The 26,353-nt window shown below is 36.4% G+C and overlaps 1 protein-coding gene across 3 annotated transcripts in view; it reads left to right on the top strand.

The window, feature by feature from the left end:
- The first annotated feature begins 361 nt into the window (after positions 1 to 361).
- The window catches only part of LOC100261007 (BAG-associated GRAM protein 1), a 36,115-nt gene continuing 10,123 nt past the window's right edge, over positions 362 to 26,353 (top strand). Inside the window, exons 1-8 of one of the 3 annotated variants that reach the window (XM_002273948.5) lie at positions 362 to 709; positions 3,648 to 3,698; positions 3,882 to 3,979; positions 14,963 to 15,038; positions 17,458 to 17,586; positions 17,697 to 17,743; positions 25,842 to 25,965; positions 26,134 to 26,250. In XM_002273948.5, coding sequence (XP_002273984.2) covers positions 518 to 709; positions 3,648 to 3,698; positions 3,882 to 3,979; positions 14,963 to 15,038; positions 17,458 to 17,586; positions 17,697 to 17,743; positions 25,842 to 25,965; positions 26,134 to 26,250 — 834 coding nt within the window. In that variant the 5' untranslated portion in view covers positions 362 to 517. Of the gene's footprint in view, positions 738 to 3,628; positions 3,699 to 3,881; positions 3,980 to 14,962; positions 15,039 to 17,457; positions 17,587 to 17,696; positions 17,744 to 25,841; positions 25,966 to 26,133; positions 26,251 to 26,353 lie in introns of all 3 variants that reach the window. The other 2 variants (XM_059737208.1, XM_019220188.2) reach the window with 2 other exon arrangements.

Genomic DNA, 26,353 nt, shown 5'->3' with positions numbered 1-26,353 from the left:
TATATTATGTTTGTGTTGATAATTAAAATTAAATTATTTAAATATTATATTAATATAAAAACAATAATTTTTAAAAATAAAAATATTTTCCGCAAAAAAAGGCAGACTTGAAATGAGAAAACTACGGGGCCCGAAAGGAAATATGGACAAATGCAGGGACCGAACAGCGAAAAGCCTTGGAAAATCTCATAGGCGTTACGCAGAGGCAGTTCTTTTGAATTCTCTCCACAAAACCCCCCACGTATTTCGTCAGTATTACACTCCTGCCCATTTACCACCCCCGAGATTACCCCAAAATTACAGGGGTATTTTCGTAAAAAAAAATCGTAATTATAACACTCATCCTTTCTCTTACCATTTTCCTTTGACCACCTCTCCATCTCTCTCTCTCTCTCTCTCTCTCTCTCTCTCTCCCTCTAATGCTCATCACTCTTCTTCTTCTAGTTCTCCGATGAATCTTTCTCTTCTTCTTCTTCCGAAACCCTAAGATCGATTCCGAAGCGAATTCGGATTCTCGATGGAGATGATCGAGGAGGCGCTCCATTTTCTTGTGCCGACGTGGTGGGAAGTGGAGATCAGCGTCGTGGCTGCGGTTTTTGTGATTATTACGTACTGGTTTTTCACGTTCGGGAATGGGGAGATAGACGAGAGTCAGGCGACCGGAGAGGGCCTGATTGGTGCCGGAGATTTGATCGATGATAATGTCAAGGTCAATTTGGTTGACTTTACTTTGCTTGGTTGGTGTTTATTGATTTTTCTTTTTTGGTGTTGTATTTGGTAATATTAGATTAATTTGGAAAAGAATTTATTTTGGTTTGTTATGTGGAGAAGTTAGCTTGTTTTTTAATTGATTGAATTTATTGAATGATTATGATTTTTTGGTTGTAATGTGTAATTTTGCATTTGATGTAGAGTTGATTGGGTTTATGAAAGGTTTGAAGTTTGTTTGACGTTGAAGTCTTTGTTTGGTTGCGGAGAACCATAGCGAATAGAAAGAAAGAAAATAAAATAAATGAAATGAAATGGAAGTTTAGCGATAGCTTGTTCAACCTTGTAGCCTTTACTCGGTTGCAGAGAAATGTAGTGAATGAAAAGAAAATAAAAAGAAATTGAGAGATTGAATTTTGCATTTTTAATCTTTGGAGTGAAAAACAAATTGTCCGTGCTACAGGGCCTCACACAATTATTTGGCTGTTGGAGACAAGCCTTTCATTTTCTGGATTATAAAAATGTTAAACTACATATAATGGATGATTCAAGATTTTATTTCCTTCATTGTTTCTTGATATCGTGCTTAAAGAGGTGAAGGTGTTTCTATTTGTATTAGTTTCTAATTTGATTAGGAAAAGGAGTCGTATTCCTTTTCCTATAAGTCTATTTCAATTTTAATGAAAAGAATTATTGAGAATTTAGTAGCTATTTAGCTTCTTAAGGTGTGATTGTCTTCCCTTAGTAAGATTTTTTAAGAAATCCTAAGTATGATTGCCTAAGAATCTTGGTGTGATTGCCAAGGACCTATCTTTTTTCTGTTATCTTCTGTGATCTCTCATCACAGGGGGGTTGAAATTCATGTAAGACTCAAGGGTTCGGACCTATCTTTTTTCTGTTATCTTCTGTGATCTCTCATCACAGGGGGGTTGAAATTCATGTATGACTCAAGGGTTTGACCTCACTATAAGATTTCTAATCCTCAACAAAGATGCCTTTTTTCCCTACCACAATGGTTAAAGCTTAGCTTAATCCAGTCCAGTCCAAGCTAGCTTATAGTTGGCTGTTGCTATCCCATTGCTATATCTCTGAATAAAGTTAGATTGTTGAGGCAATTTTCTTTTTAGATCTTAAGATAGCTCCATCTAGTCTCTACAACCTTTCCAAAAGCTTGACAATATGGCTTTCTTTTTTTTTTTCTAAAAAAATTGTATTTCTCTTTAAATAGAGTAAGCAGAATTTAAGCAGACTGATTATGGCTCATAAGTACAACTAAGTCTTTTCCAGCTATCTAAGCTCTTGGAAACTATGGAAGGACCTTCAAGATGTATTCTCTAAGGATCTGTTAAGAGTTGTGGTAAAAAGACATTTTAAGATTGTTTACACTCAAAGCCTAATCCTTATCTAATGATCCTTAATTCCATTGTCTTGAAAGGTTCTCTTCCACCATTTTCTTTCCTCTGAAATGGGGAACTCTTGGGCACCTTAAAATCACCTTACACATATAGCTAAGAGAAAAATCTCAAGATTCAGGCTCAAATTTTCTTGAAATTCTGATATATCTCAAGTCCTTCATCATGTGGCTTAACTCCTAAAGGGCATGAATATTTCAATTTTCTTGAGCATCTAGGCTTTTCTTTCTCTAGGTACTCATTATTCCAAATCTTGAGTTTGCTTTAACAAAACTTCAGCTTTTGCAAAAATCTATAACCCTCCTACCCTACTACTTGGCACTCATCACTCCAACTTTTGATAAACAATTGAGGTTTAGGTTTTGAGTCACGTGTTCTCATAGAGAGGGGAAACATCCCTCCTCCTAACAGGATGAGAGTCCACAACCACCAGGCATTGGAGCTTGTTATCCAACTTCAATGAATTCATTACCCTTCTATAAGATAATGTAACTTAATGGACAAATTTCATCCAACTCCACTCAAATTTTATCCCTAAGATGCTGTGATTTGGGTCCATAAATAGTGGTAATGTAGGCACTGAAAATGTATCAATAGCCACATTTCTCAGTTTGTGAGTTATAATAATTAGAATTGTATTCTTTTCATTTTTATATCAGTACCTTGTCCAAATTTCTTGGTTCCATTGAACCTCACCAAATAATGAACCAATATTGGTGGTGGTAGATTTAAGTTGCATTTACCGTTAGTTTGAAACTTGACCCTCTTATATGAGTTTATATGTTTATCTGCAGTTTTAAGAAAGCCAATGAAGGATTCTCTTTCCTTTGTCTCTCCAAATGGTTATTAGACTATTTAATTACTTTTCTGAAACCCTTGTTATTAAGATTGTCAATTTCATGACAAAAAAAAATGGTAATTTACTATGTGGGCTTCATTACAAATAAATAAAATAAAATATATTAAAAATGTTATGTTTGTCATTAGTTTGAGACTTGACCCTCTTGTATTGATTTGTTTATCTATGCTATTAAGAAAACATATGAAGGATTCTCTCTCCTGTCTCTCCAAATAGTTATAAGACTGTTAAATTACTTAACGAATCCCATTAATATTAAGATTATTCATTTGATGATAAAAATAAAATGGTAATTTACTATTCAATTGTCTCACTAGCAATGGTTTCAACCTTTGCACAATTTTTAATTTTTATATGTTAATTAATCATTTAATGCAAAATAAAATTAATAGCAGTGTGTGGTATTTAAATGTTATGCTGGGTAATGGCATTCTATGAAACAGGTTTTCGGATTGGTATCATATGATAGACATTTGTTGCACAAATATTGCTCTTTAAGTTTGAGTATGTGATTGTACTATCTTCTTAAACATGGTTATCTCGAAAGTTAGAACTGAATGCTGAAGCTAATTGATGTACTTTGTGGAAACTCCTTTTGTTTGCATGCTATCTTTCTCATGGAGTAATTTTCCACTTCTTTGACATGCAGTTCTGCACTTATTTTGTAGATGGGCCAGCTGAAGGGAGATCCTCAAACCAATTCTGCATATGTTATCAAGGTATTTTGGATCTTCCATTTCTTGTCTTAAAGTTAAAAGTGCTGTATTAATTATGATTCTTTTTCCCCATTTTTATCCATTGAAGTTGGCACATAATAATCATATGAAGAATTCATCTTTTGTGGGTTGCTTCTTTTGCATTCCTTTTGTTGACAAGGAGATGGTGCTTCCATGTTTTTTCAGTTAGAATTGTTGGCAGCTAAGAATCTTATTGGTGCAAACTTGAATGGCATGTCTGATCCTTATGCTATAATCACTTGTGGTGAGGAAAAGCGATTCAGGTGATTGATTATGGTTTTTTACTCATACCTTTCCAAATGATGATTTTTTATTTTTTTAATAGTCTACCTTTCTAAATGATTAATAATTTAAAACATATATTTCTTTGTTATTTTTATCACTTTCGTTGACTGGGGTAAGCCTTATCATGCCCAGGACATTTATGTTAGATTTGTTAGAACCTATTTAGTAAATAGAGAAGATGATATCACTTCATTATCTTTGACTTTGTTTTTTATTTGTGTTTACCATTATTTTTTTAATAGGATTGTGTTTACTGCTAATTGATTGCCTGCAAAGTTGTTCTATTGTTGATATGAACAACACTGATGGGCACAATGAGTGTTTGTAAATAATACTGATTTATCTTTGATAGGGATGTAAATGTAACAAGCTTGCATGGGTATGGATAGGAAAATATTGAGATCTGATTATTTTATGTGTTGATGGTCATTTATTTGAGAGTTTTGGGAAAAGATGTGGGATTAAAGAGAAATGGAGGATTTGTTTTAATGAAAACAATGTAAGGTCCAAACATTTGAACTTGGTAAGTCCTCTCAAATTATAAATTTTGTAGTGTTTTATGAAGAACTAGGGTATTCACATGTCAAAAACTTTGCAAGGAGCCACTGATGGGGAGAAAAGGAAGTTAATTAAGGCTATGATTAGGTCTTAGAAAGTGGATTTGGTTTGCCTTTATGAAACCAAGGTGCTAGAGACATTGGATCAATTGGTTAGGAGTTTGGGTATGGGAAGATTTTTGGAATGGGGGGCAGTGGAAGGCAGAGGTTTTGGTAGAAGGCATTGTGGTTTTCTAAGACAACAAGGTGTTGGAGTTGATGGATATGTAAGTGAGTGTTCTCTATCTCCTTTCATTTCAAAAACTGTGAAGATGGTTTCGTTCAAATGTTCATTGAGGTGTATGGACCGGTCTAAAGGGAGTAGAGAGGATTTTTGAGTAGAGTAGGGTTGTGGGAAGATTCTTGGTGCTTAGGTGGAGACTTTAATTTGATTAGATTTTTGGAGAAAGTAGAAACTGCTCAAGGCTTTCTTAAAAAATGAGGCATTTTTCAAATATAATAGAGGATTTGAATTTTTTGAGTGATCTTCCTCTTTTTGGATTTACTTTTACGTGGAGTGGAGGACAAAGTTCTCAGTCTTGTTCAAGATTGGACCATTTCTTAGCCTTAGAAAAGTGGGAGAACCATTTTTTGGGCCTAACTTAAAGTGTTTTATGACAACCAATTTTTGATCACTTCCTCATTATTCTTAAGGATGGTAAGAAAAGGCAAGTCGTCTTTTAGATTTGAGAATATGTGGCTTAAGTTCAATGGTTTCAAAGATGTTGTAAGAAACCAGTAATTGGGCTACAATGTAAATGGACCTTATTGTCATTATTTGGTAGTGAAGTTAAAGGCCCTTAAAAATGATCTTAAAGTGTGGAACAAAGCTGTTTTTAGGAATGTTGCGACCATAAAATTAGAGGTTTTATCTCATATTGGTTTTGGGATACTAAGGAGAGAGAATTAGTCCTTTTAGTTGAACAGGTAGAGGCCAAATATGTGCCTTTGGAAGAGTCCGGAAAGTGGGTCTTAATTGAAGAAACTATGTGGAGACAAAAATATAGAGATTTTGGTTACAAGCAAGGATGAAAATATCAGTAATTACAGATACATTAAAACTTAGATTTTATGGATATATCGAATATATTAGGGAAATATCGGTGGATATTTTGATACAAAATAGTTTTATTTAAAAATATTGATAATTTTATTTATGATTTTATGTTTGTCTTATATTTAATTAGTATACAAAATAGATTATAAGATAATTAAAATTAACTTATTTATAATAATTTTATTTTAATTAATTTATAAAATATATTACAATATATAAAAATATACGTATAATAATTATATATATAGACAATTTTAAGCATATATATACCATAAAATAAGTTTGGCTTAATGACATAGGCCATTTTTTTTAAACCTAAGTACCTGAGTTTGAGTCCTTATCTTGCATGAGATTTTTTCATTTTGTCTAAATAAGAGCACAATTCCACATCAAAACTTTGAGAGATTGAAAAGCTTTATAGTTTCTATTTAAGGTGTTGCCTTATATAGCACCTAGCCACAATAGATGGGCTGGTTGGGCCTAAGTTTGCCTTTGGCCAATTGTACTAAAGTTAAAAATTTACATCTATTAAGTCATTAGGCTTCATCCATCATTTGGCCCATTAGAGAAGATTTAAAAGTCTTCATGTATAGACTGGTTGGGTTGATCCAACATTGGCCCATTAAACAAAAATTAAAAGTTTGGGCATTAGACATCATTGATATATCGCCAATTTTTCGTCGATATATCGCCGATTTATAGTCGAAATTTCGGCGATTGTTTCCATCCATGACCGATTTTTTGGTTGTGTCGTTGATTTATCGGAAATTATCGATATATTGTCGATATATCGACAATTTTTCCTGATAAAATCCAATATTTCCATTAGTTAATATATCTTACCTATATATGTATCCATTTTCTTTGATACACGATATATCTCAATATTTTCGTCCTTGGTTATGAGATGGGGACAAAAGCACCAAATTTTCCCACAAAATGGTCGTAGCAGAAGAAACTTATAGGCTAAATGAAGAGTTAATGATTGAGAAGATTGAGAAGATGCAAAGGAATTTTCTATGGTCTGGGGCAGGGGAAGGGAAGAAAGATCATCTTGTCAGATGGGAGGTTGTTAGCAGACCAAAGGAGTTGGGAGGTTTGGGTTTTGGGAAGATTTCTTTGAGAAATATTGCTCTCTTAGGGAAATGGCTTTGGAGGTTCCCTAGAGAAAGGAGTGGTCTTTGGCATAAGGTTATAGTGAGTATATATGGGACACATCCTAATGGATGGGACGCCAACATGGTGGTTAGATGGTCACACAGATGTCCTTGGAAGGCTATTGCTCAAGTTTTCCAGGAATTTTCCCCTTTTATTCGCCTAGTGGTGGGCAATGGGGAGAGAATTCGCTTTTGGGAAGATCTTTGGTGGGGTAACCAATCTTTGTGCTCGCAATTTGCTGATCTTTATAGAGTTATTTATATAAAAAACCTCACTGTTTCAAATGTCCTTGGCAATTCCTTTCCATTGGCTTGGAATTTAAATTTTCGTCGCAATCTTACCGATTCAGAAATTGATCTCCTTCAGAGATTAATGTCCTCCCTCAGTTCAGTGCGTTTCTCTCCTTCTTTGGCAGATTCTAGAGCGTGGTCTTTGTCTTCATCAGACTTGTTTTTGGTGAAATCTTTTTTCTTGGCCTTGTCAAAAGTCTCTAATCCTGTTTTGTTCCTTTCGGCCAAGTTTTTGTGGAGTTCAAAAGTCCCTTCAAAGGTTAAGGCCCTCGCTTGGATAGTAGCTCATGGGAAGGTGAACACCAATGATAAGTTGCAATTGAGAAGACCTTACAAGTCCCTTTGTCCTCAATGGTGCATTCTTTGCAAAGGAAATGGAGAGTCGATTGATCACCTTTTTCTTCATTGTCCTGTTACCATTGGACTCTGGAACAAGTTGTTCAAGCTAGCTGGGTTGGATTGGGTCCCTCCAAGGAGTTTTGAGGACATGTTGGTTATTGCTTTTAAAGGCTTGGGGAACTCTTTAAGAGGCAAGACTCTTTGGCAAGTTGCTTGCCTTACTTTGGTTTGGATAGTGTGGCAAGAGCGAAACAATAGGATTTTTGAGGATAAGGGGAGATCGGAAGAGACGTTATGGGATTTGATTTTGTTCTATTCCTCGCTTTGGGCTTCTTGTTCTGCAGCTTTTAGAGGAGTTCCTCTAAATGTGTTACAACTCAACTGGAGTGAGGTTTGCGCTTCAAAAGATTGAGTTTGTTGGGGTTTTTCTTTGGGGTTTCTCTTTGTTTTTAGCTAATGTTGGGTGGTTTTTCTGTTGTTCAGTTTGTGTAGGAAGGACCTCTCATCCTTCTAGTGGTTTCTGTTGTTTCTTTTTTCTTTTCTTTCTCCTGTATCTTTCCTTCTATTAATATATTTCTCTTCGTTTCTGATCAAAAAAAATAAAAAAAAAAATGAAGAGTTAATGATGCATGGTTGTTTGAGTAGGCTAAGATAAAGGATGAGGTGTGCAGGGCCTTTCAATTCCTCCTTTTTGAATCAAAAGATTGGAGATCAAACATTAGAGGAATGAGCTTTTAAGTCTAGGAGAGTGATGACTTCACGAGTTTGAAAGAGCCTTTTTTAGAGAAGGTTTTTCCTCCTTTTCCAATTTGAGAGGGGATAAAGCTCTAGGCCAAATGGTTTCACTATGGCCTTTTGGTAGTCATTTTAGGGCTTTGTTAAGCTCCAAGTGTGTAGTTTTTTAAGGAGTTTTTCAACCAAGGCTTTTTTCAAAGAAGCTTAAATGCCACCTTCCTAGTTTTGATCTTGAAAAAAGGAGGTGTAGAAAATCTGAAAGATTTTAAATCCATTAACTTTGTAAGCGGACTATATAAGATTTTATCTAAAGAGTTGGCAAACAAGCTGAAAAAAGTTGTTTGAAAGGTGGTTTCAGCCTATCAACATGCTTTTAGGGGTGGGAAGATAGATTCTAGACCTAGTTCTTATTACTAATGAAGCCATTGTTTCAAGGTTAAAGAGCAACAAAATGGGGGTTATTTTCAAGGCTTTTCTTAGCTGGCAGATTTGGCGGTATGCAAGGAAAAGGGAAGCTTTCTTGAAGTAATTTATAGAGGGGAAATATGGGGAAGTTGAAGGGGGTGGTGTTCTAAGGAAGTAAGTGATAGGTACGGAGTTGTGCTATGGAAAGCTATAAGGAAATTGTGGGCAATTGTCAACACTAAAGTTTATTTTATTTTATTTTATTTATTTTATGGGCAATGGGAGGAGGATTAATTTTTTGAAGGATAGGTGGTGTGGTGATGAACTGTTGTATGTTTCTTTCCCTTTCTTACATGCCTTAGCTAGCTCAAAGGAGGCATGAGTGGCAGATTTATGGAATCAGTCTTATGTTAGTGGTTATTGGACTCCTAGTTTCTCTAGAAATCTAAACAATTGGGAGATTGATATCGTGGAGTACTTTCTTTTAAGGCTTCAAGATAAGACGGTGAACAAGAAAGTAGAAGATAAGATGATCTGGCTAGACAAAGAGTGGTTCTTTCTCTGTGAAGTCCCTTTATGCTTGCCTAGAGCCTGAGAGTTCAACCTCCTTCCCAAAAGCTATTGTTTGGAACTCTTAGGTTCCACCTAAGGTGAGTTTCTTTACTTGGGAGGCCTTATGGGGTAAAGTTTTGATTTTAAATCAACTCTATGGGAGAGGGTGGTCCCTAGCTAACAAATACTTCCTTTGTCATGTCTAAGAGGAGTTGATTGACCACATCCTGCTTCATTGTGATATAGCAAGGGATTTGTGTCAGCTTTTGTTCTTTCTCTTTGGTGTATCTTGAGTGTTGCCTTCCTCAGTAAGAGAGACTTTGTTGGATTGGTGTGAGTCCTTTGTTGGAAGGAAACATAAAAAGTGTGGGGAACAACTCATTTGTGTCTCCTTTGGACAATTTGGAAGGAGAGAAATAGAAGATTGTTTAAAAATGAGGAGCTCTCTATCTTAAGTCTAAAAAACTCGTTCCTTTGTAACTTGTTATCTTGGACCAAGTTGTAGATAGCTTTAGGACCAATGTCCTTGTGTGACTTTATTGATTGGTTGGGTTCTTACTATGGGAGGGATTAGTTTTGTGTTTTCCCTTTCCTTATTTTTTTGGCCATCTTTTGGTGGCCGTTGTATACATCTTGTATACTTTGGTGCGCTCTTTTTGATGTTTTTTATTCATTTCTTGTTTACCTATAAAAAAAAAAAAAAAAAAAAAAAAAAAAAAAGCTCTTAGGGCTTAAGGTGGGGGATCCTTTATCCCCTTATTTATTTATTTTGCGATGAGGGCTCTCACTTAGATTTTGTGCAAAGTTTAGGAAAAAGGTTTTATTTTGGGTTTCAAAGCGTGTGGAAGGAGTGAAGAGGGGATGGAAGTGTCACATCTTTTGGTTGTCGATGACACCCTTATTCTCTATGATACCGATTGAGATCAATTGGAATATTTGAGTTGGGTTCTTATATGACTTGAGGCAATCTCTAGACTAAAAATTAATTTGGGGAAAAGTGAACTTATTCCTATTGAGAAAGTAACTAATGTGGAGGGACTAGCTTTTGTGCTAGGTTATGGGATGGTAAAGTTGCCCACTACCTACTCGGATCTTCCTTCAAGTGCTCCTTGTAAATCTTTAAGCGTGTATGATGTTGTGGAGGAGAGATTTCAAAGAAGATCGACAATGTGGAAGATCAACATTTGTTTAAAGGAGGGAGACTTATGTTGATCAAAAGTAAGTTTTCCATTCTATCTCATGTCATTGTTCATCATTTCGAGAAGAGTTAGTTAAGGCTTGAGAAGATTTAGAGGCGCTTCCTATTAGGTGGTGGTGCGCTAGGTAAAATACTTCATTTGTTAATTGTTCTATTGCTTGTTTGGGTAAAAAAGGCGGGGGCCTAGGTGTTGTAATCTTTCCACTTTAGATAAGACCTTACTTGGCAACTAGAATTGGAGATTCGTAGGAAAAAGAGTGACCATAATACGAAAGTTTAGAGAAGAGGAAGGAGGGATCAATGTTTGAGGGGGGTGCGAGAAGGCAATGGGGTGGGGGTATGGAAAGCTATTATAAAGGGGTGGGATGTTTTAAAATCCATGTTTTGTTTCATAGTTGAGAATGAGAGGAGAGTTAAATTTTGGAAAGATAGATGTTGTGATGACTTGTCCTTGGAAGAAGCCTTCTTGATGTTATTCTTTATAGCATCCAACAAAGAAGGTTGAGTGGCAAAGGTGTGGGAGAAGGTCGGGAAGGGCAGTAAATCATGGTTCAAAGTCGTGGTATTGGTCATTGACTTGGAGGGTTTCAAGGCACATCGGTCTCAATATCGGATGATATGCAAATGAGACAGATTAAAAATTCAAAAATTATAAAAATATTGTGAAAATTATTTTAAAAATTAAATACAACTAAATAAACTTTAAAAACTAATAAACTTAAACACATATTAATATAATAATAAATGAAATGGTTTCAATATATTATTAACAATAAATTAACATATAAAATAATATACCATATATAACATGATTACCATATAAAATAATACATTAACCAAATTGAAGAAATTCATACCATAACTTACCATATAAAATAATAATCTTCAATTTCCTGTTTGTAACACACATAAGTATTTAATGTAATAAATATTTTTTAATATAATTACCCTTTTATCTTCAAATTCCCAATCCCACACCATAAACGAACAAAGAACACCCCATTTGGCAGAGGTAGAGAGCCTTCTCTACAGCAAATGCCCACACCATGCGGTGTGCCACCGACACTATGGAGCTAGAGCAAAGACATCATAATCATCATCATCATCCTTCACAACAACATCGCTGATGGGAAGGATGTCTTTTCGTCTTCTTTTTCTTCTTCGCTGATGGGAAGGATGTCTTTTCATCATCTTCTTCTTCAGAACAACATCGTTGATATGAAGGATGTCTTTTCGTCTTCTTCTTCTTCTTCATAACATTGCTGATGGGAAGAATGTCTTTTTGTCTTCTTCTTCTTCTTCACAACAACATCGTTGACGGGAAGGATGTTTTTTCTTCTTTCTTCATCATCATCTTCTTCCTCTTCTTCTTCACAACGACATCGCCAATGGAAAGAATGTCTTTTTGTTTTCTTCTTCACAATGAGTCATTCTTTGAGTAATTCTTCTCTTCTCTTCTCTTCTTCTTTTTCTTCACAACAATATCGCCATTCTTCATCTTCTTCATAACAACATCACCGTTCTTCTTTTTCTTTTTTTTCACAACAACATTGCCGACGGTCTTCTTCTTCACAACAACATTGTTGATGGGAAGGATGTCTTTTCGTTTTCTTCTTCATAATGGGTATTTCTTATTTGTTTTTTTCACAACAACAACAACAACATCGCTGATGGGAAGGATGTCTTTTATTTTTCTTTGTTATAATGGGTAATTCTTCTTCTTCTTCACAACAACATCACCAACGGGAAGGATGTCTTTTTGTTTTCTTCTTCATAATGGGTAATTCTTCTTCTTTTTCTCCTTCTTATTCTTTACATCAACATCGCCGATGGGAAGGATGTCTTTTCGTTTTCTTTTTCATAATGGGTAAGGTAATGGGTTTTGAAACTATTCAAAAATCTCTGATTTTTTTTAGAGATTTCTCAATTTTGGTTGCTTTTTGTTGTGATTTGGAAGGAAAAAAATGATTTCTGGGTAAAATTAGAGAATATTTAAATATTCAATTGAGTTAACTCAAAATCTCGACTGAGTTAACTGGGTTTAACCGGTTTTTGGCTGAGTCTGTGATAAAGATGGCATCAGGTGTCAGACTCGGCGTAGGAAGGCCCAAGGTGGATACGACTTTGTTGATACTTTGAACTTTGTGGTAAATGGAGTCCTTGCTTTTCAAGATATTCAATGATTTGGAACTCAAAGATATGGAGGATTCTAATGGAAATTGCACGCTTTGTCAATTAGAAGGGAAGAGAAGGACAAGTTAAGTTAGAAGGAAACCAAGGGTGGCAATGTCTTGGTTATATCCTTATAAGCTTTCTTAGCTAGGGGAGGTAGGGAGCCTTTCCCCACAAGCAAGCACAGTGTAGACTATTGGTTACTTGGGTTCTGATGAAGTAGGCTTCTTTGCATGAGAAACAACATAGGGCAGAATTTTGACACTAGACCAGCTTAAAAGGAAAGGATGGATTTGCTGAATGGATGTTTCTTGTGAAAAGGTGAGGGAGAATCGATGGATCACTTGTTTCTTCATTGTTTTAAAGCAAAAATGTTGTGGCAGCTAATCTTTTCTCTTTTTGGAGTGGTCTAGGTGATGCTCTTTAGTTAAAGGGAACCTATTGAGTTGGTATGACTCATTCATGAGGAAGAAGTGGCAAACAGCTTGGAGGGCCCCTTACTTGTGTTTGTTCTGGACTCTAAGGAAGGAAAGAAATAGGAAGTCATTTAATGACGTCGAGCAATTGGACCAAGCAATCAAATTCTATTTCATATCTAGATTTTTGGATTGGGTTAGAGTGTACATAGAAGACCATTTAGTGTCTAAATTTGTAGATTGCATTAACTTCAAGTAAGGGTAAGGTGTGTGTTTTCTATTTACCCTTTCCTTGTGTGGTCTGGGTGATTGTATACATATAATGTAATTTGGTGCATCTCATGTTAGGCACTTTTTATTTATTTTCTTATTTGCCTATCAAAAAAAAAAAAAAAAAACATGTGCCAAGATGAAAAGAGGAAGTTTGACAACTTTACTTTCTTTTTTTTTTTTAAATAAATACAAGACTAAGAAATATTAAAAGAAAAAAGATGGCAATAAAAAGGATGAGATATTTTTAAAATAGAGATGGGTTAGAGTGTAAATAGATGATCATTTATTGACCATGATAGGCTTTGGCTTAGCTCCAAGGGAGGAAAGGGAGCTTGTTTTTTTGTTCTCTCTCTTATTTCTTTCCCTTCCTTTTATTTTTATTTTTTAATTTTTTTTTTCTTTTTGCTCTAGCAAGAAAATTTCACTTCTTTTTGCTTACTTGTTTGGTGCCTATAATATACAGAAAAAAAAGAAGAAGAAGAAATATCCTGATCCCAAAACAACCTTGACAGACATTCTGCATCTATTGCTAAGAGTAAACAACTTGTGCTCATCAAGAGTACCCTTTTTAGAGTGGGCATTATGTCCTTTTTTGTTTGGTCAAAGCTAGGTCAGAGAAAATTCAAATAGATTTCTTGTGAGAGAGTTTTGAAGTTTTGATAGGAAATTGCATCTAGTAAACTGGGTGATAGAATGTTGTGCCAGCCTGCTAGCTAGGAGAAGGGGGTGTGGATACCTGGAGTTTATAGATTCTTATCAAGGCTTCAATGAGTAAGTTGTTATGGAGGGGGGTTGTGGATAGGGATAAGTTTTGGAGGAAGATTATTATGGAGAAAAGGGTGGTTGGTGTTCTAGAATAAGGAGATGCGTGATAGTATCAAGTCCCTAGAAAGCTATTAGAAAAGGATGAGATGTTTCTTTTCCCTTGATCTGTATTTCTTTTGGTGATGAGTTTGGAATGAAATTTTGATTTGATATTTGATGTGAGAATACCCTTGGGGATTATTTTCTGGATCTATTTGTCATTGCCGTGAATCTAGAGATTGTGGTGGTAGATTATTGGAAATGTAGAAGTTGGCTGGAGTTATTGGAACTTTAGGTTCATGTAAAAAGTTCCATAATTGGGAGATGGAAATTGTGGAATTGTTTGTCTTGTACATGGTGTCGTTGTGCTTGTAGGTAAGTAGGATAAGATAATGTGGAAGTTATGTAAAACTGGATGTTTCTAGGTGAGATTCTAAATAAGGCCCTGAATCCAAATTGTAGTACGCCTTTTTCACTTAGGAGGGTTTGGCGATGACCTGCCCCTCCAAAGTTTATTTTTTTGGTTTTTCTTTTCTTTTTCTTTTTCAGGAGAGTTGTTTGGTAGAAAATTCAAACTTTGGACTAGCTTAGAGAAAGAGGGTAGGATATTGGCCAGTAGGTGCTGTTTCTGTAAGGAGGAAGAGGAATTGACCGATAATTTTCTTATCCACCGTGGAATGGCTTCAGTCTGTGGTCCTCATTATTTGCATTATTTGGTACCTCTTGGGGTCCAAGGTGCCGTTTCTTCTTTTCATTTTACGTTTTCTTGTGTTGGTGCTCCATGTATATCTCTGTACCCCCCTTGGGCATTTTTGATTCTTTATCTCCTTCTTTTTTCCCCTCTCTTTTTTCTATTTCTCTTTCCCATTTCCTAGTGAGTAAACTTATAAGAAAATTTTGTGTCAGTTTATATCATATCTTCATTTTTGCCTGTGCTTATTTATTTTAGTTCTGTTGCTGCTGCAGTTCAATGGTTCCTGGTTCAAGAAATCCTATGTGGGGAGAGGAGTTCAATTTTTCTGTTGATGACCTTCCTGTTAAGGTAGCTCTGTGATTTAATTTTCTAAATTAGCGTTCTCAATACTATCAATACTCACATTATATTTTTCCTTTTTTAATATGTTCTGCATCATGTAATCTCGGAATCCTATTTGACATCTCTTTTAACTGAGTTGCTGCTGGTTTTGTTTGTTTTGTTCCCCTCCTTTCTACAGTAAATTTGCTAATTTTTTTTAATAAGAAATATATTAGTTAAATGCCTGCAATTATGAACACATTGACTGCAAAGGAGCAATCTAAACTTCTTTAACTTGTTTAATATAGGTAGGTAAATTATTCTTATAAAAGATCTCGCACAATGAGAATGTAAGGTTTTAGAAAATGTCTCAAGAAGGGTGGGGTGATTATAAATGCTTTCATTCATTATGGTCTTGCTGGGAGTAGCAATTGTTAGTTAATTGTGCTTTTGCATCTTTAATCCCCTTGTACACTTCAAATCATGAAGCTTATGCTTCATCTGGTTGATTTATTTATATTCATTATCTGAAATGATCCACATTTCTTTCATTAGTCAATATTTTTCAAACCTTCATTTCATCTTTTGTATATATTATATCAAATTATTACATTTTTTCCAACAATGAGCTAATGTGAAATGGGTGAAACAAGGAGACTGCAACTGTAAGCTCCTTCACCGAGTGGCTGGTGACAAGAGAAAGAAACAAGTTCATTAAATTCATTGAATTCAAAGGGCTTCAGTTTTTGAGAATATGGATTTGTCTTGAGCAATTTTGTAATATATTTTTCACCTCTTTCAGAGTAGTGACTCAGAAAGGTTTACATTAGTTGGTTTAGGGGGATCCTATTTCAAATGATATGGTGGTGTGGCTGTAGATAATTTTCTTGATAATGTAATTAAAGAGGCAGCGGCAGCACTCCAATTAGATAGGGACAAGCAATTGGTTAGGATGGGTTTAACATAGTCCTGTACCCACCTTCATTAATTCCTGTGGATTTTATAGCCTTGTGATTAGTTTGTACAAATCATCACTAAGTTCTTTGCAAATGCACCTACAAGTTGTTCCATGAGATTATCTCTATCCAGAAAATGAAGAAAATTTTGGATGTTGTGTTGAAAGCTAATTGTTAGGGTGCATGATATACATTGACCCAAATCCTAGAATCTTAATATTTTAGGAAAATTGATTGTCTAACATGGTATCAATGCCTTGTTTAGCGGGAGGTTCTGTATTCGAACCTCACTGCATGTTTATTTCCTCAACTTATTTACCCCTAAAGAAGGCTACACGTGAGGGAGGGTGTTGGAGTGCATGATATACATTGTGAGCTCAAATCCAACAAGCTTAAGATTTTAGAAAAATTGGTTGTTTAACACTAATCTGCTAATGAAATTCTTGAGGATAAATTTTGCACAAAGCACAAAGGTGGAAGGTTAACTCCTCAAGATGAATTTCAAGAAAGCCTACAACCATGCCAAGTGGAATTTCTTGGATCACTGTGTAGCCATAAAGGCTGCTTTGCTATAGAATGAAGCAAATGGATGAAGGGGTCCCTTCCCTAGACCAGTTTTAGTATTCTGATCAACTAGAGGCCTGAGGTTTGGGTCAAGGCCTTTGGCAGGGAGGACCTTTATCTTTCTTCTTTTTGCTTTTATGGTGGATATCCTTTGTAGAATGATTTTTATGTGTTGAAGGTTTAGGTGCCTAGTAGAAGGCCTTTAGGTTGCCAAAAGTGAGTCAGGGTTTCTCATCTCCAGGCTGCGGATGACATTATTTCTTCTCATCCTGCAAATGAAAGCAAAATCTCTATTCTTGTTTTCATTCTCATCTTGAGGATGTTTGATTGATGTTGGGCCTTAAGATCAACATTATTGGAAATCCCTCATGGGAATCAACCTTCAGCAGGAGCAGCTGAGGAACTTAACCTCTTTATTAAGTTGTGAGACTAGTGAATGGCCCATGAAATATATGGGTCTCCCTCAAGGAGGTAAATCCAAAGCCCTGGTCTTTGGAATCTGGTTGTAGAGAAAGCGTTTGTGTCTTGGTGATTGGAAGGGGGGTGGACAATTTTTCTGTAAGGGGTAAATTACTTTGATCCCTTGTTTCTTGACCCAAATTCTCCCCCATTGTGATTGCTCTCCTCATCCGAGGAGATCCGTTGTGTCAATATTCTATGCTATTAGGTGGAGCTTGTTCAAAGTTGTTTGATTGATAGTGTTTCCTACAAAAAACACATGCATTGATCAATATCTTTTGTACACCCAATAGACCATTGATATTGGCATTTTTCTTCCTTGTGAATGGGGTATATCATTATGTCCTTTTGTATTATTATGAAAGCAAGAAATATGTGGAGTACATCCCAGTTTTCTTATTTATTTTATCTCATTTCACATCATCCAAGTTTATTTGAGGCGATTTCTTCCATAATTGATTTTGCAGATTAATGTGACAATATATGATTGGGATATAATTTGGAAAAGTACAATTCTTGGTTCAGTGACTGTTCCAGTTGAAACTGAAGGTCAAACTGGTGCAGTGTGGTATTCATTAGATAGCACATCAGGACAAGTAATTCTTCTTTTTTTGAACTCTGACTGTACTTTTATTATATTAATTTTCTTTATGGGATTCTAGAAATCTATATATAAATTAATGCATTTCTGATCTTTGCTTGTCAGGTTTGTCTCCATATTAAAACAATAAAACTTCCTGTAAATTCTTCCAGGTAGCCTTTGGTTTTCTTTTCCATATTTCTCATCCCATTATGACATAAAAACCATAGCTTTGCACTAAAAGTTAATTTATGCTATGTATAAATTCTCCTTTGATGCAATGAGTAATCATGTTTTCTGACAAAAGAATCAAATTTCTCTCTTTTTCTCTGTGTGTGTGTGTGTGTAATATTAGCTTTCTTTTTTTTTTTTGATAAGCAAATGATATATATAAGACGGCAAATAGCCTCACGGCATACAGGAAGTATACAAAGCTACCAACCCTCAAACAAAAAACAACACGAACCAACCCTATTTGGAGGCTAACCACTCCAAGAAACCTATTAGGGATTTCGACTCCATATCAATGTACACTTTAGCCCAACCCCAGATAATGTATACAAGTGATGTTTTTAATTTCTGATAATCCAACACCCCCCCTTTAAAAGCTAGCCTGTTCCTCTCCTTCCATATAGTCCAGAAAATGAATAACGGGATGGACTTCCACACTTCTTTTCTTTTCCTCCCCACAAAAGAACCTTTCCAACTACTAAGGACCTCCTTTACAGAATTTGGAAAGACCCACTGTACACCACACAACGCAAGAATGATGTTCCATAACCCTTTTTCCACTGTACAATGAATTAATATGTGATTGATCGTTTCCTCTTCGCACCCACACAAAAAACACCGATTAGGTAGATGCCACCCTCTTCTCTGCAGCCTATCCAAAGTGAGGACCTTCCCCCAAGTAGCTTCCCAAGCAAAAAAGGCAATTTTGTTTACTAAGTAGCCACTAACCAAGTTAAGGCTTTAACTTTTAGAAGGGACTTTGACATTCCTGAGCATTTGGTTAGGAACTCCAGATGTAGTACTTTCAAACCTTCTAGTAGAGCGAGAATGTTTGCCTCCACAGCCCACCCAAAACTAGCATGCTCCAGGAATGTTCTAACAAGACCATCAAATGGTCTCCAAGGAGTCATTAATACCCATATACCATCCTTACCCAGGGAGCACCCAATGAAGTCAGGTTGGAGATAAATACCAAAACAGAAACTATATACCGAGGTACATAGGACATATACAATGGGTACCAAAAAGCTTTACTAGAAAGAGAGAACACAAAAGCTACTCTATCCCTCAATTAGATCCCACCCAATCTAAAAAATCTATTAAAGGCATTGGAGACTTTTTCTATGTGCATGCTAACCCAAAACATTCAACTTCTAAGGAAAGAGCACTTTAGCGATTGAATTGGCTTCCCTTTCGCTTTCAAACACTCTTTGATTCCATTCCTTCTAAATTATCCACAAAATGTATCTTCTTGCATTTTTTTCCCCTTAAAACAGTCATGTCAACTTAAAAGAGACTCACTAACTATAAAAACAATGTTGAATAGAGAGAACAACTGCCATAGTTCCCTTGCTTGGCATGGTGTAAGAGGATATGATCAATTGATTCATCTTGGCTTTTTACAAAGGAGATATCTATTCACCAACAACTACCTTCTCTTCTGAAGTTGATCTAAAGTTAATACCTTTTCCCAACTAGCTTCCCAAGCAAAAAAAATTTGCTTTTGATGAAACCTATGATTTCAGAATAATGCCAATTGGGAAAGGAATTTTTCACATGGTGGAATATAAAGATTTGACCAAGAATATACTCTATCATTCTCTTCCCTCTTCATGGACCTTCTTTGCAACCTTAAGAAAAAAGCCTTTATGTTATCTAGCTCTCAGTCATTCAAATGTCTAGAGAAACAAGGATTTTAGTGTCTCCCCTCACTTGGATCATCCTACCAAGCCTAGATGCTAAGGCATGCAAGGAAGGGAAAAACATACACAAGGGTTTTTCCCTATACGATGATCATTCCAAAACCTCACTCTCCTCCCATTTTCCACTTCAAAATATACTTTTTTCTTGATAAGGTCACATTCATTTATGATGTTTTCCCATACCTCAACCCTATACCCTTCCCTCACTTTGCAAGAACTCCAACCTCCTTCTCTACATACTTTCCTTGAATGATCTTTTTTCCAAAAAGTTTCTCTTTTTGAATCATATCTCTAACACCACTCTCCTAAGAGAGCTCTATTAAGTGAAGAAAGACATCTAATGCTCGAAACCCCCCTCCCCTCTCTCTTAATTTTCTCTCGGCACAATCGGCCATGACCTAAATGCATCAAAGGGAGTCCCTTTGAATTTCTCCAATCTCAGTCTGACCTTTCTAGCAATGTTAATCAGGTCATAGAATATATGGGTGAATTGGACAAGTATTTTGAAATAGGGTAAGCCTCCCTCATCTCGAAACATATTGCTTTTTCTATATTGATAATCTTCAGCGAAATATCTCTTCCAGATAATCCCATATTGACTCTACTTTGAAAGAAACCTTGATAGGGACCCCAAATAAGTAGATGGAAGCTCCCTTATCTTGCATCCTAGTTAAATTGTGAAATCCTGTATATTGGCCACCTCCCTATTAGGATCAATTCATTTTTCTCTTGATTTATTTTTAGTCCTAAGATAGTTTCAAACCACATAAGTAGCTAGCTCAATGAGTCATTTGACTTTGAGTGGCCTTGCAAAAGACTAGGATGTTGTTGGCAAACAACAAATGAGACACTTCCACCCTCTTATCCCCCTCCCCCTAGCTTCAAACCACATAAGCAACTAGCTCAATGAGTCATTTGACTTTGCGTGGCCTTGTAAAAGACTAGGATGTTGTTGGCAAATAACAAATGAGACACTTCCACCCTCTCGTCCCCCTCCACCTCACCCCAAATCCCAACAAAAATCACCATTTCTAGCCCTTTCTAATAAATAATTGAACACCTCCATTGCCAACACAAATAAATAAAGGGAGAGGGTGTCCCCTTGTTTCAGGCCTCTAGAACTTTGAAAAAAACCTGAAGAGATGTCGTTAACCAACACAAAAAACTTTTCTATTGAGATGTACCACTCAATTGATTTAGTCAATTTTTTGCTAAACCCCATTTTTCTGAGAATAGTTAGCAAAAAAGCTCAATTGACGTGATCATATGCCTTCTTGATGTCAAGTTTATAAATTACACTGCTAGAGCCACTCTTCATCATAGAATCAATTGCTTTATTAGCTATAAGCACTGCACCAAGAATCTGCCTTCCTTCTACAAAAGTGTTTTGGAACTCATAAACCACATTTCTCACCATCCTCTTCAACTTATTTTCCTGCATCTTAGCTAGGAGCTTATACAAACCACACCAAGCTAATTAGCTAGTGCATACTTCCTATATGCTTTCAAACCCTCTTCTGGTGCCTCTTTTTTTATGTGCACTTTTATTTTACCTATATATAGAAAAAAAGTCCAAAGTCTTTTCAGGTCATTTGCACTCCCTCTTTTAGGAATTAACACAAAAAACTTATCATTTAGCCGCCAACTTTGTAAACCATATCCATTTGATAGAAGGCAAGTTGGCCTGAATCCAATAAAAGTATTGCCCATGGAATTATAGATGAACTCCTTTACTGACAACCACCTGAAGGGAAGTTAGCAACCAAATACTAGCTTGGGGTCTTCTACAAACCTCCTCGTTTTCTAAGATATTCCAGCATTTCTCTCAAGCTAGAGCACTTGTAGAGTAGTTGAGAGGGAGGCATGCGATGACCGTCATTTCCTAAGGATCCTAATAAAACCTTGAGAGTATATGCTTGATGCATCTGCCATCTCTTATGGAAACATATGAGATACCAGCCAATAAGAACAAACTACACCATAACTTCAAGACATTGGGGCAAGGGTAATGGAGAAAGACATGGTCAATAGACTCCCACTCTTTGTGCTCCTGTTATGCCACTCAGGGCTCATGGTGTGATGTGGCCTTCTAATGTTGAACAATTCTTAAAATACTTCTCTGTTGTTTTTTGGAACAAAATTCTGCTTGGGAAATCAAATATGAAAAAGAGTTTTCTCTGCCTATTCTTTTGAAGACACCAGAGACCTATGTACAATTCAAAGGTTCTCAGCCTATTCTCCATGTTTCCTATTGTTTCTCAGGAAACTCTACAAAAACACATGAATTTTTGTATTCAAGCTCTAGTTTGTGAGATCCAATAGTTGGATAGGAAAAAGGAATTGCATAGCCATAACTCGAAACCTAGATAAAAGGGACCTAAAAGGAAATGTGACAGCATGAATGATAGTGCAGAAAGAGAAGTTGTTGAAGGGGGCCCTTGTGTCCTTTTGGGCCAGCCTGCTGAGAATGGTTTGGGCCCTTCAGAAGGGTGCCTTGGTGGGCCTGCCAGGTCTGGGCCTTTTACCAAGGGCCGACCCATTTCTTTTTCTTCCAGCATTATCTTGGAGAGGGAAAGCAAAAAGACCAAAATGAGGGTTTCCGGTACTTCTGGCAGTGGGGTTCATTCCAACCAATTGGAGTTCTTCTTTGATCCCCTTCTAAAGTTGGTGTCTCAAGGTCCGGAGGAGTGGGTTTCAGGAGCTGAGGAAGCCCTCTTGGATGAAGCGTCTGGGTTCCAAAGGTAGGCTGCCACATCCCCCTTCTTCTCTTGCTCACTCTCTAGTTGGATCGCCTAGCTGCGACAGTGGGTCAGTTCGCCTTCCTAGGGATGAGCCTTCCCGTAATGGAAGGTTGTTGGACATTTCGGGAGTTGCAGAAAAGGGTCTTTCTGGAAGGGATTTGGTGGTTAGAGATGACAAGGTAGAGGATTTTAGGGCCATGAAGGCTGGTGGTGATTCGATGGGGGAGTTGGTTGTTTCCAAAAGCCTTCCCTATGAGTTTACCAAGTTGAGTAACTTTTTGGGGATGCCAATGGCTGGTTATGAAAGGGAAATAACCTCCCTCTTGAGAAAGTTGGAGGCTAGCAAAGGGCGTGGGTTGAAGATCTCAATGGGAAAGAAGAAAACGTGTTCGTCTTCCTGTGTCAAAAGGGAAATTCAAAAATTGTATGCGTAATCAATTACAAGTGCTCCCCTCTCTCAAGTAGGGGAAGGGGAAAGAGCAACGGGGTTTAATCTCTTCTATTGTGAGGTCTTTCCTATTTCAGCCTGGTTGTGGGTTTCTGTCTACTGAAGTGCCCTGGGATGTTTTCTTTTCTTTTCTGATTTTTAGGGTGTAGGTTTTTGATGGTGTGGGGGTGGTTTGCATTTGTGTTTCGGGTTTTGGTTGTTGTGGGGGTGTAACGTATTTGTGCTTCTTCTTTACTCTTGTTTGCTTCCTAGCCTTTATTGTATATTTCATGTGTACTTTGATGCACCTTTTCGGCTTTTAATATAACTGCTCTTTTACTTATATATATATATATAAAAAGAATGATAGTGCAATACAGTGGGTGGAGAGTAACTTGTTATAATAATGCTGATTTTTTACTTTAGGGGGAGTGTATAAATTGTTGGCTAAGGTGTTGGCAAACAGGCTTAAGAAAGTGATAGGAAAAGTGGTTTCATTGGATCAAAATGCGTTTGTGATGGGTAGACAGATCTTGGACGCTTCACTAATAGCAAACGAGGTGATTGATTCTTGGCAAAAAAGAAAAGAGAAAGGGCTAATCTATAAACTGGATATTGAAAAAGCATATGACAACATCAATTGACAGTTTTTAATGAAGGTTATGCAAAAGATGGGATTTGGGTCTAAGTGGATGGGATGGATGTGGAGATGCATATCAACAGCTAAGTTTTCTGTCTTGGTAAATGGGGTGTCGGTAGGGTTTTTTTCGAGTTCTAAGGGACTATGACAAGGAGACCCTTTATCTCCTTACCTCTTTGTTATGGGAATGGAAGTGCTGAGTGTTCTCATAAGAAGGGCTGTTGATGGGGGCTTTCTTTCAGGGTGCAGGATATGGGGAAGAAGGACGGAAATGAATATCTCTCATTTGTTATTTGCTGATGATACAGTTGTTTTCTGTGTGGGATAGGGTGGAAGAGAGAGTACAGAGGAGACTAGCGCTTTGGAAAAGACAATATATTTCCAAAGGCGGGAGAATCACTCTCATAAAGAGCACAATGGCTAGTATGCCCATCTACCAGATGTCTCTTTTTTGAATGCCCAAGGTAGTAGCAAGAAGACTAGAAAAATTAAAAAGAGATTTTCTTTGGGGAGGGGGAAATTTGGAGAGGAAAGCCCACTTAGTTAAATGGGAGGTGGTGTGTGCGGATAGGGAAAAGGGTGGGCTAGGCATAAGGAAGTTAGCACTTTTGAATAGGGCCTTGCTTGGTAAATGGATATGGAGATTTGCCTGTGAAAAGGAAAACCTTTGGAAGAAGGTGATTTTAGTGAAGTATGGGCAAGAGGGCCTTGGTTGGAGGACAAATGAAGCTAATGGGACATTTGGAGTGGGGGTTTGGAAGAAGATTTTGAAGGAAACAAATTGGTGTTGGGAAAATATAGAGTTCATAGTTGGTAATGGTACTAAAATTAGATTCTGGACTGATCATTGGTGTGGCCTTGCAGTGCTGTCCCAAAGTTTTCCTCAATTATATGCTTTGGTTGTCCATAGGAATGCAACGGTAGATGAAGTTTGGGATCCGAATTTTGGACAAGGAAGATGGAATCTAAGATTCATTAGAGCATTTAATGATTGGGAGATGGATTTGGTAGGATACTTGTTAACTGTTTTGAGGGGCTACAAGCTAACTTTAGAGGAGGATTCAGTTACTTGGAAGGGTGGGAGAAATGGAAAGTTTGGTGTTAAGGAAGTGCACAGATTGCTGATTACACCCAATGACATTTCCTTCCAGAAGAATTGCATTTGGGTGGATAGAGTCCCAACCAAAGTTGTTTTTTTTGTTTGGGAGGCTACGTGGGGAAAGGTTTTTACCCTAGATAGACTCCAAAAAAAAGGGTGGCAACTCCCAAATTGTTGCTATTTGTGTGGTTGTGAAGAAGAAACTGTAAATCATATTCTTTTACACTGTATATTGGTCAGAGTTCTTTGGGAGATTGTCCTTATCTTGTTTGGCATTTAGTGGGTCTTCCTAGAAACAGTAAAAGAGGTATTAATTAGTTGGAGGGGCCCTTTTGTAGGCAAAAAAAGGAAAAAGATTTGGAAATCCATTTTGTTGTGTATTTTTTGGACGGTTTGGAAGGAAATGAATAGATGATTTTTAGGGGGGGTTCCTTAGCAGTACAGAAACTCAAAAATTCTTTTGTATGTAACTTGTGGAGTTGGGCTAGATTGTATATTGGAGAGGAGGCCTCTTCTCTTATAGGTTTTTTGGAGTGGTTAGCATCCACTTAAGGGTTGGTGAGGTTTTTTGTTTCAAAGCTTGCTCTTTGAGGTTTAGGCTACCTTGTATACATCCTGTATGCTTTGTGGTTGTTTGCCTTTTGGTAATATACTTCTTGTTTACTTATCAAAAAAAAAAATAAAAAAAAATCCTATTTTAAATATAAATTTATGAATAAACAAATTCAAGGAAATATGAAAATGAAAAAAACTACTGCTGTCACTTTCTCTTGGACAAAATTTCCTCCTTGCCTGGCTTGTAGCCCATTGTTTTAAGTTCAAAATAAATAGTGTTAATGTTGGTTTGTCTAATCAGTCTATAGTCATGTATGCAGTCAGATTGAACAGTTCCTGAGAGTTTGTGTCCTTCCCTTATTGTATTGTGTGAAGAATGATTCCTTTTCCCTGATAAATATGAATTCTTTTCTTTTCTTTTAACAGAATTCTTTTTATTCAGTCAACAGAGAGCAATACGTGTGCCACATGCATATCTGAGATGTTTTACATTCTGTTATTTTTGTTTTTCATAGCATATAAATGAATGAATTTATGGTTATGTATTTAACCATTTGTGTCCATGCAGTGTTGCAAATAGCATGCAAATCCATTACCATTTCTTGGTGAATGTAGTATTCCATCTGAATGTCTTTTCAATCATGGTTGGATATAGCTGAAGTCTTCATATTCCTTTCTATATCCTCTGTTGGTATTTTTACCTTGGTACTAGTACTATTTTACATTCTTATCACTGCATTTAATGTGTGGAAGTTTTCATTTTGCTAATCAGTAGCTCATGCCAATCCAGATATACTTTTTTAAACATGTTGAATCTCTAGCATGGATTATTTTTGTTACTTCTGAAGTATTATTAAGCTCTTGAATAATGGTAGGGTTTTGAATGGCTATTCTGGAGCTAACACTCGAAGAAGAATGTCTTCAGATAAACAAGGGCCCACTCTGGTTCATCAAAAACCTGGGCCTCTGCAAACGATATTTAACCTCCATCCAGATGAGGCAAGTCAAGTTGAATTTTTTCTTGTGGGACATGTGTATCTGTTAAATTTCCTTTTAGTGTATCAGTTGTAAAATTAGTGTAAATATATTGATGAATTTGTTTTGTCTTTGTCTTGCCCTTTCTGGAAATTCTAGTTACTGTTCTAATAAAAAGAACATCCATTTCAGGTTGTTGAACATAGCTATTCATGTGCCCTTGAAAGATCTTTCTTGTATCATGGTCGTATGTACGTCTCTGGATGGCACATTTGCTTCCATTCTAATGTATTTTCTAAGCAAATGAAGGTAGCTTGTTTTTCTCTCATTTATTTTATTTTGTATTCCAAAATTTTAGTTAATATTTCTGTATATATATTTTTTATATAAACATGAGCAAACTAAAATGAGA

This window comes from Vitis vinifera, chromosome 5 (assembly GCF_030704535.1).
Source record: "Vitis vinifera cultivar Pinot Noir 40024 chromosome 5, ASM3070453v1".
In the NCBI taxonomy this organism is placed as follows: domain Eukaryota; kingdom Viridiplantae; phylum Streptophyta; class Magnoliopsida; order Vitales; family Vitaceae; genus Vitis; species Vitis vinifera.
Note: the sequence above shows the minus strand (reverse complement) of the source record. Positions and strands in the feature narration are given on the sequence as shown.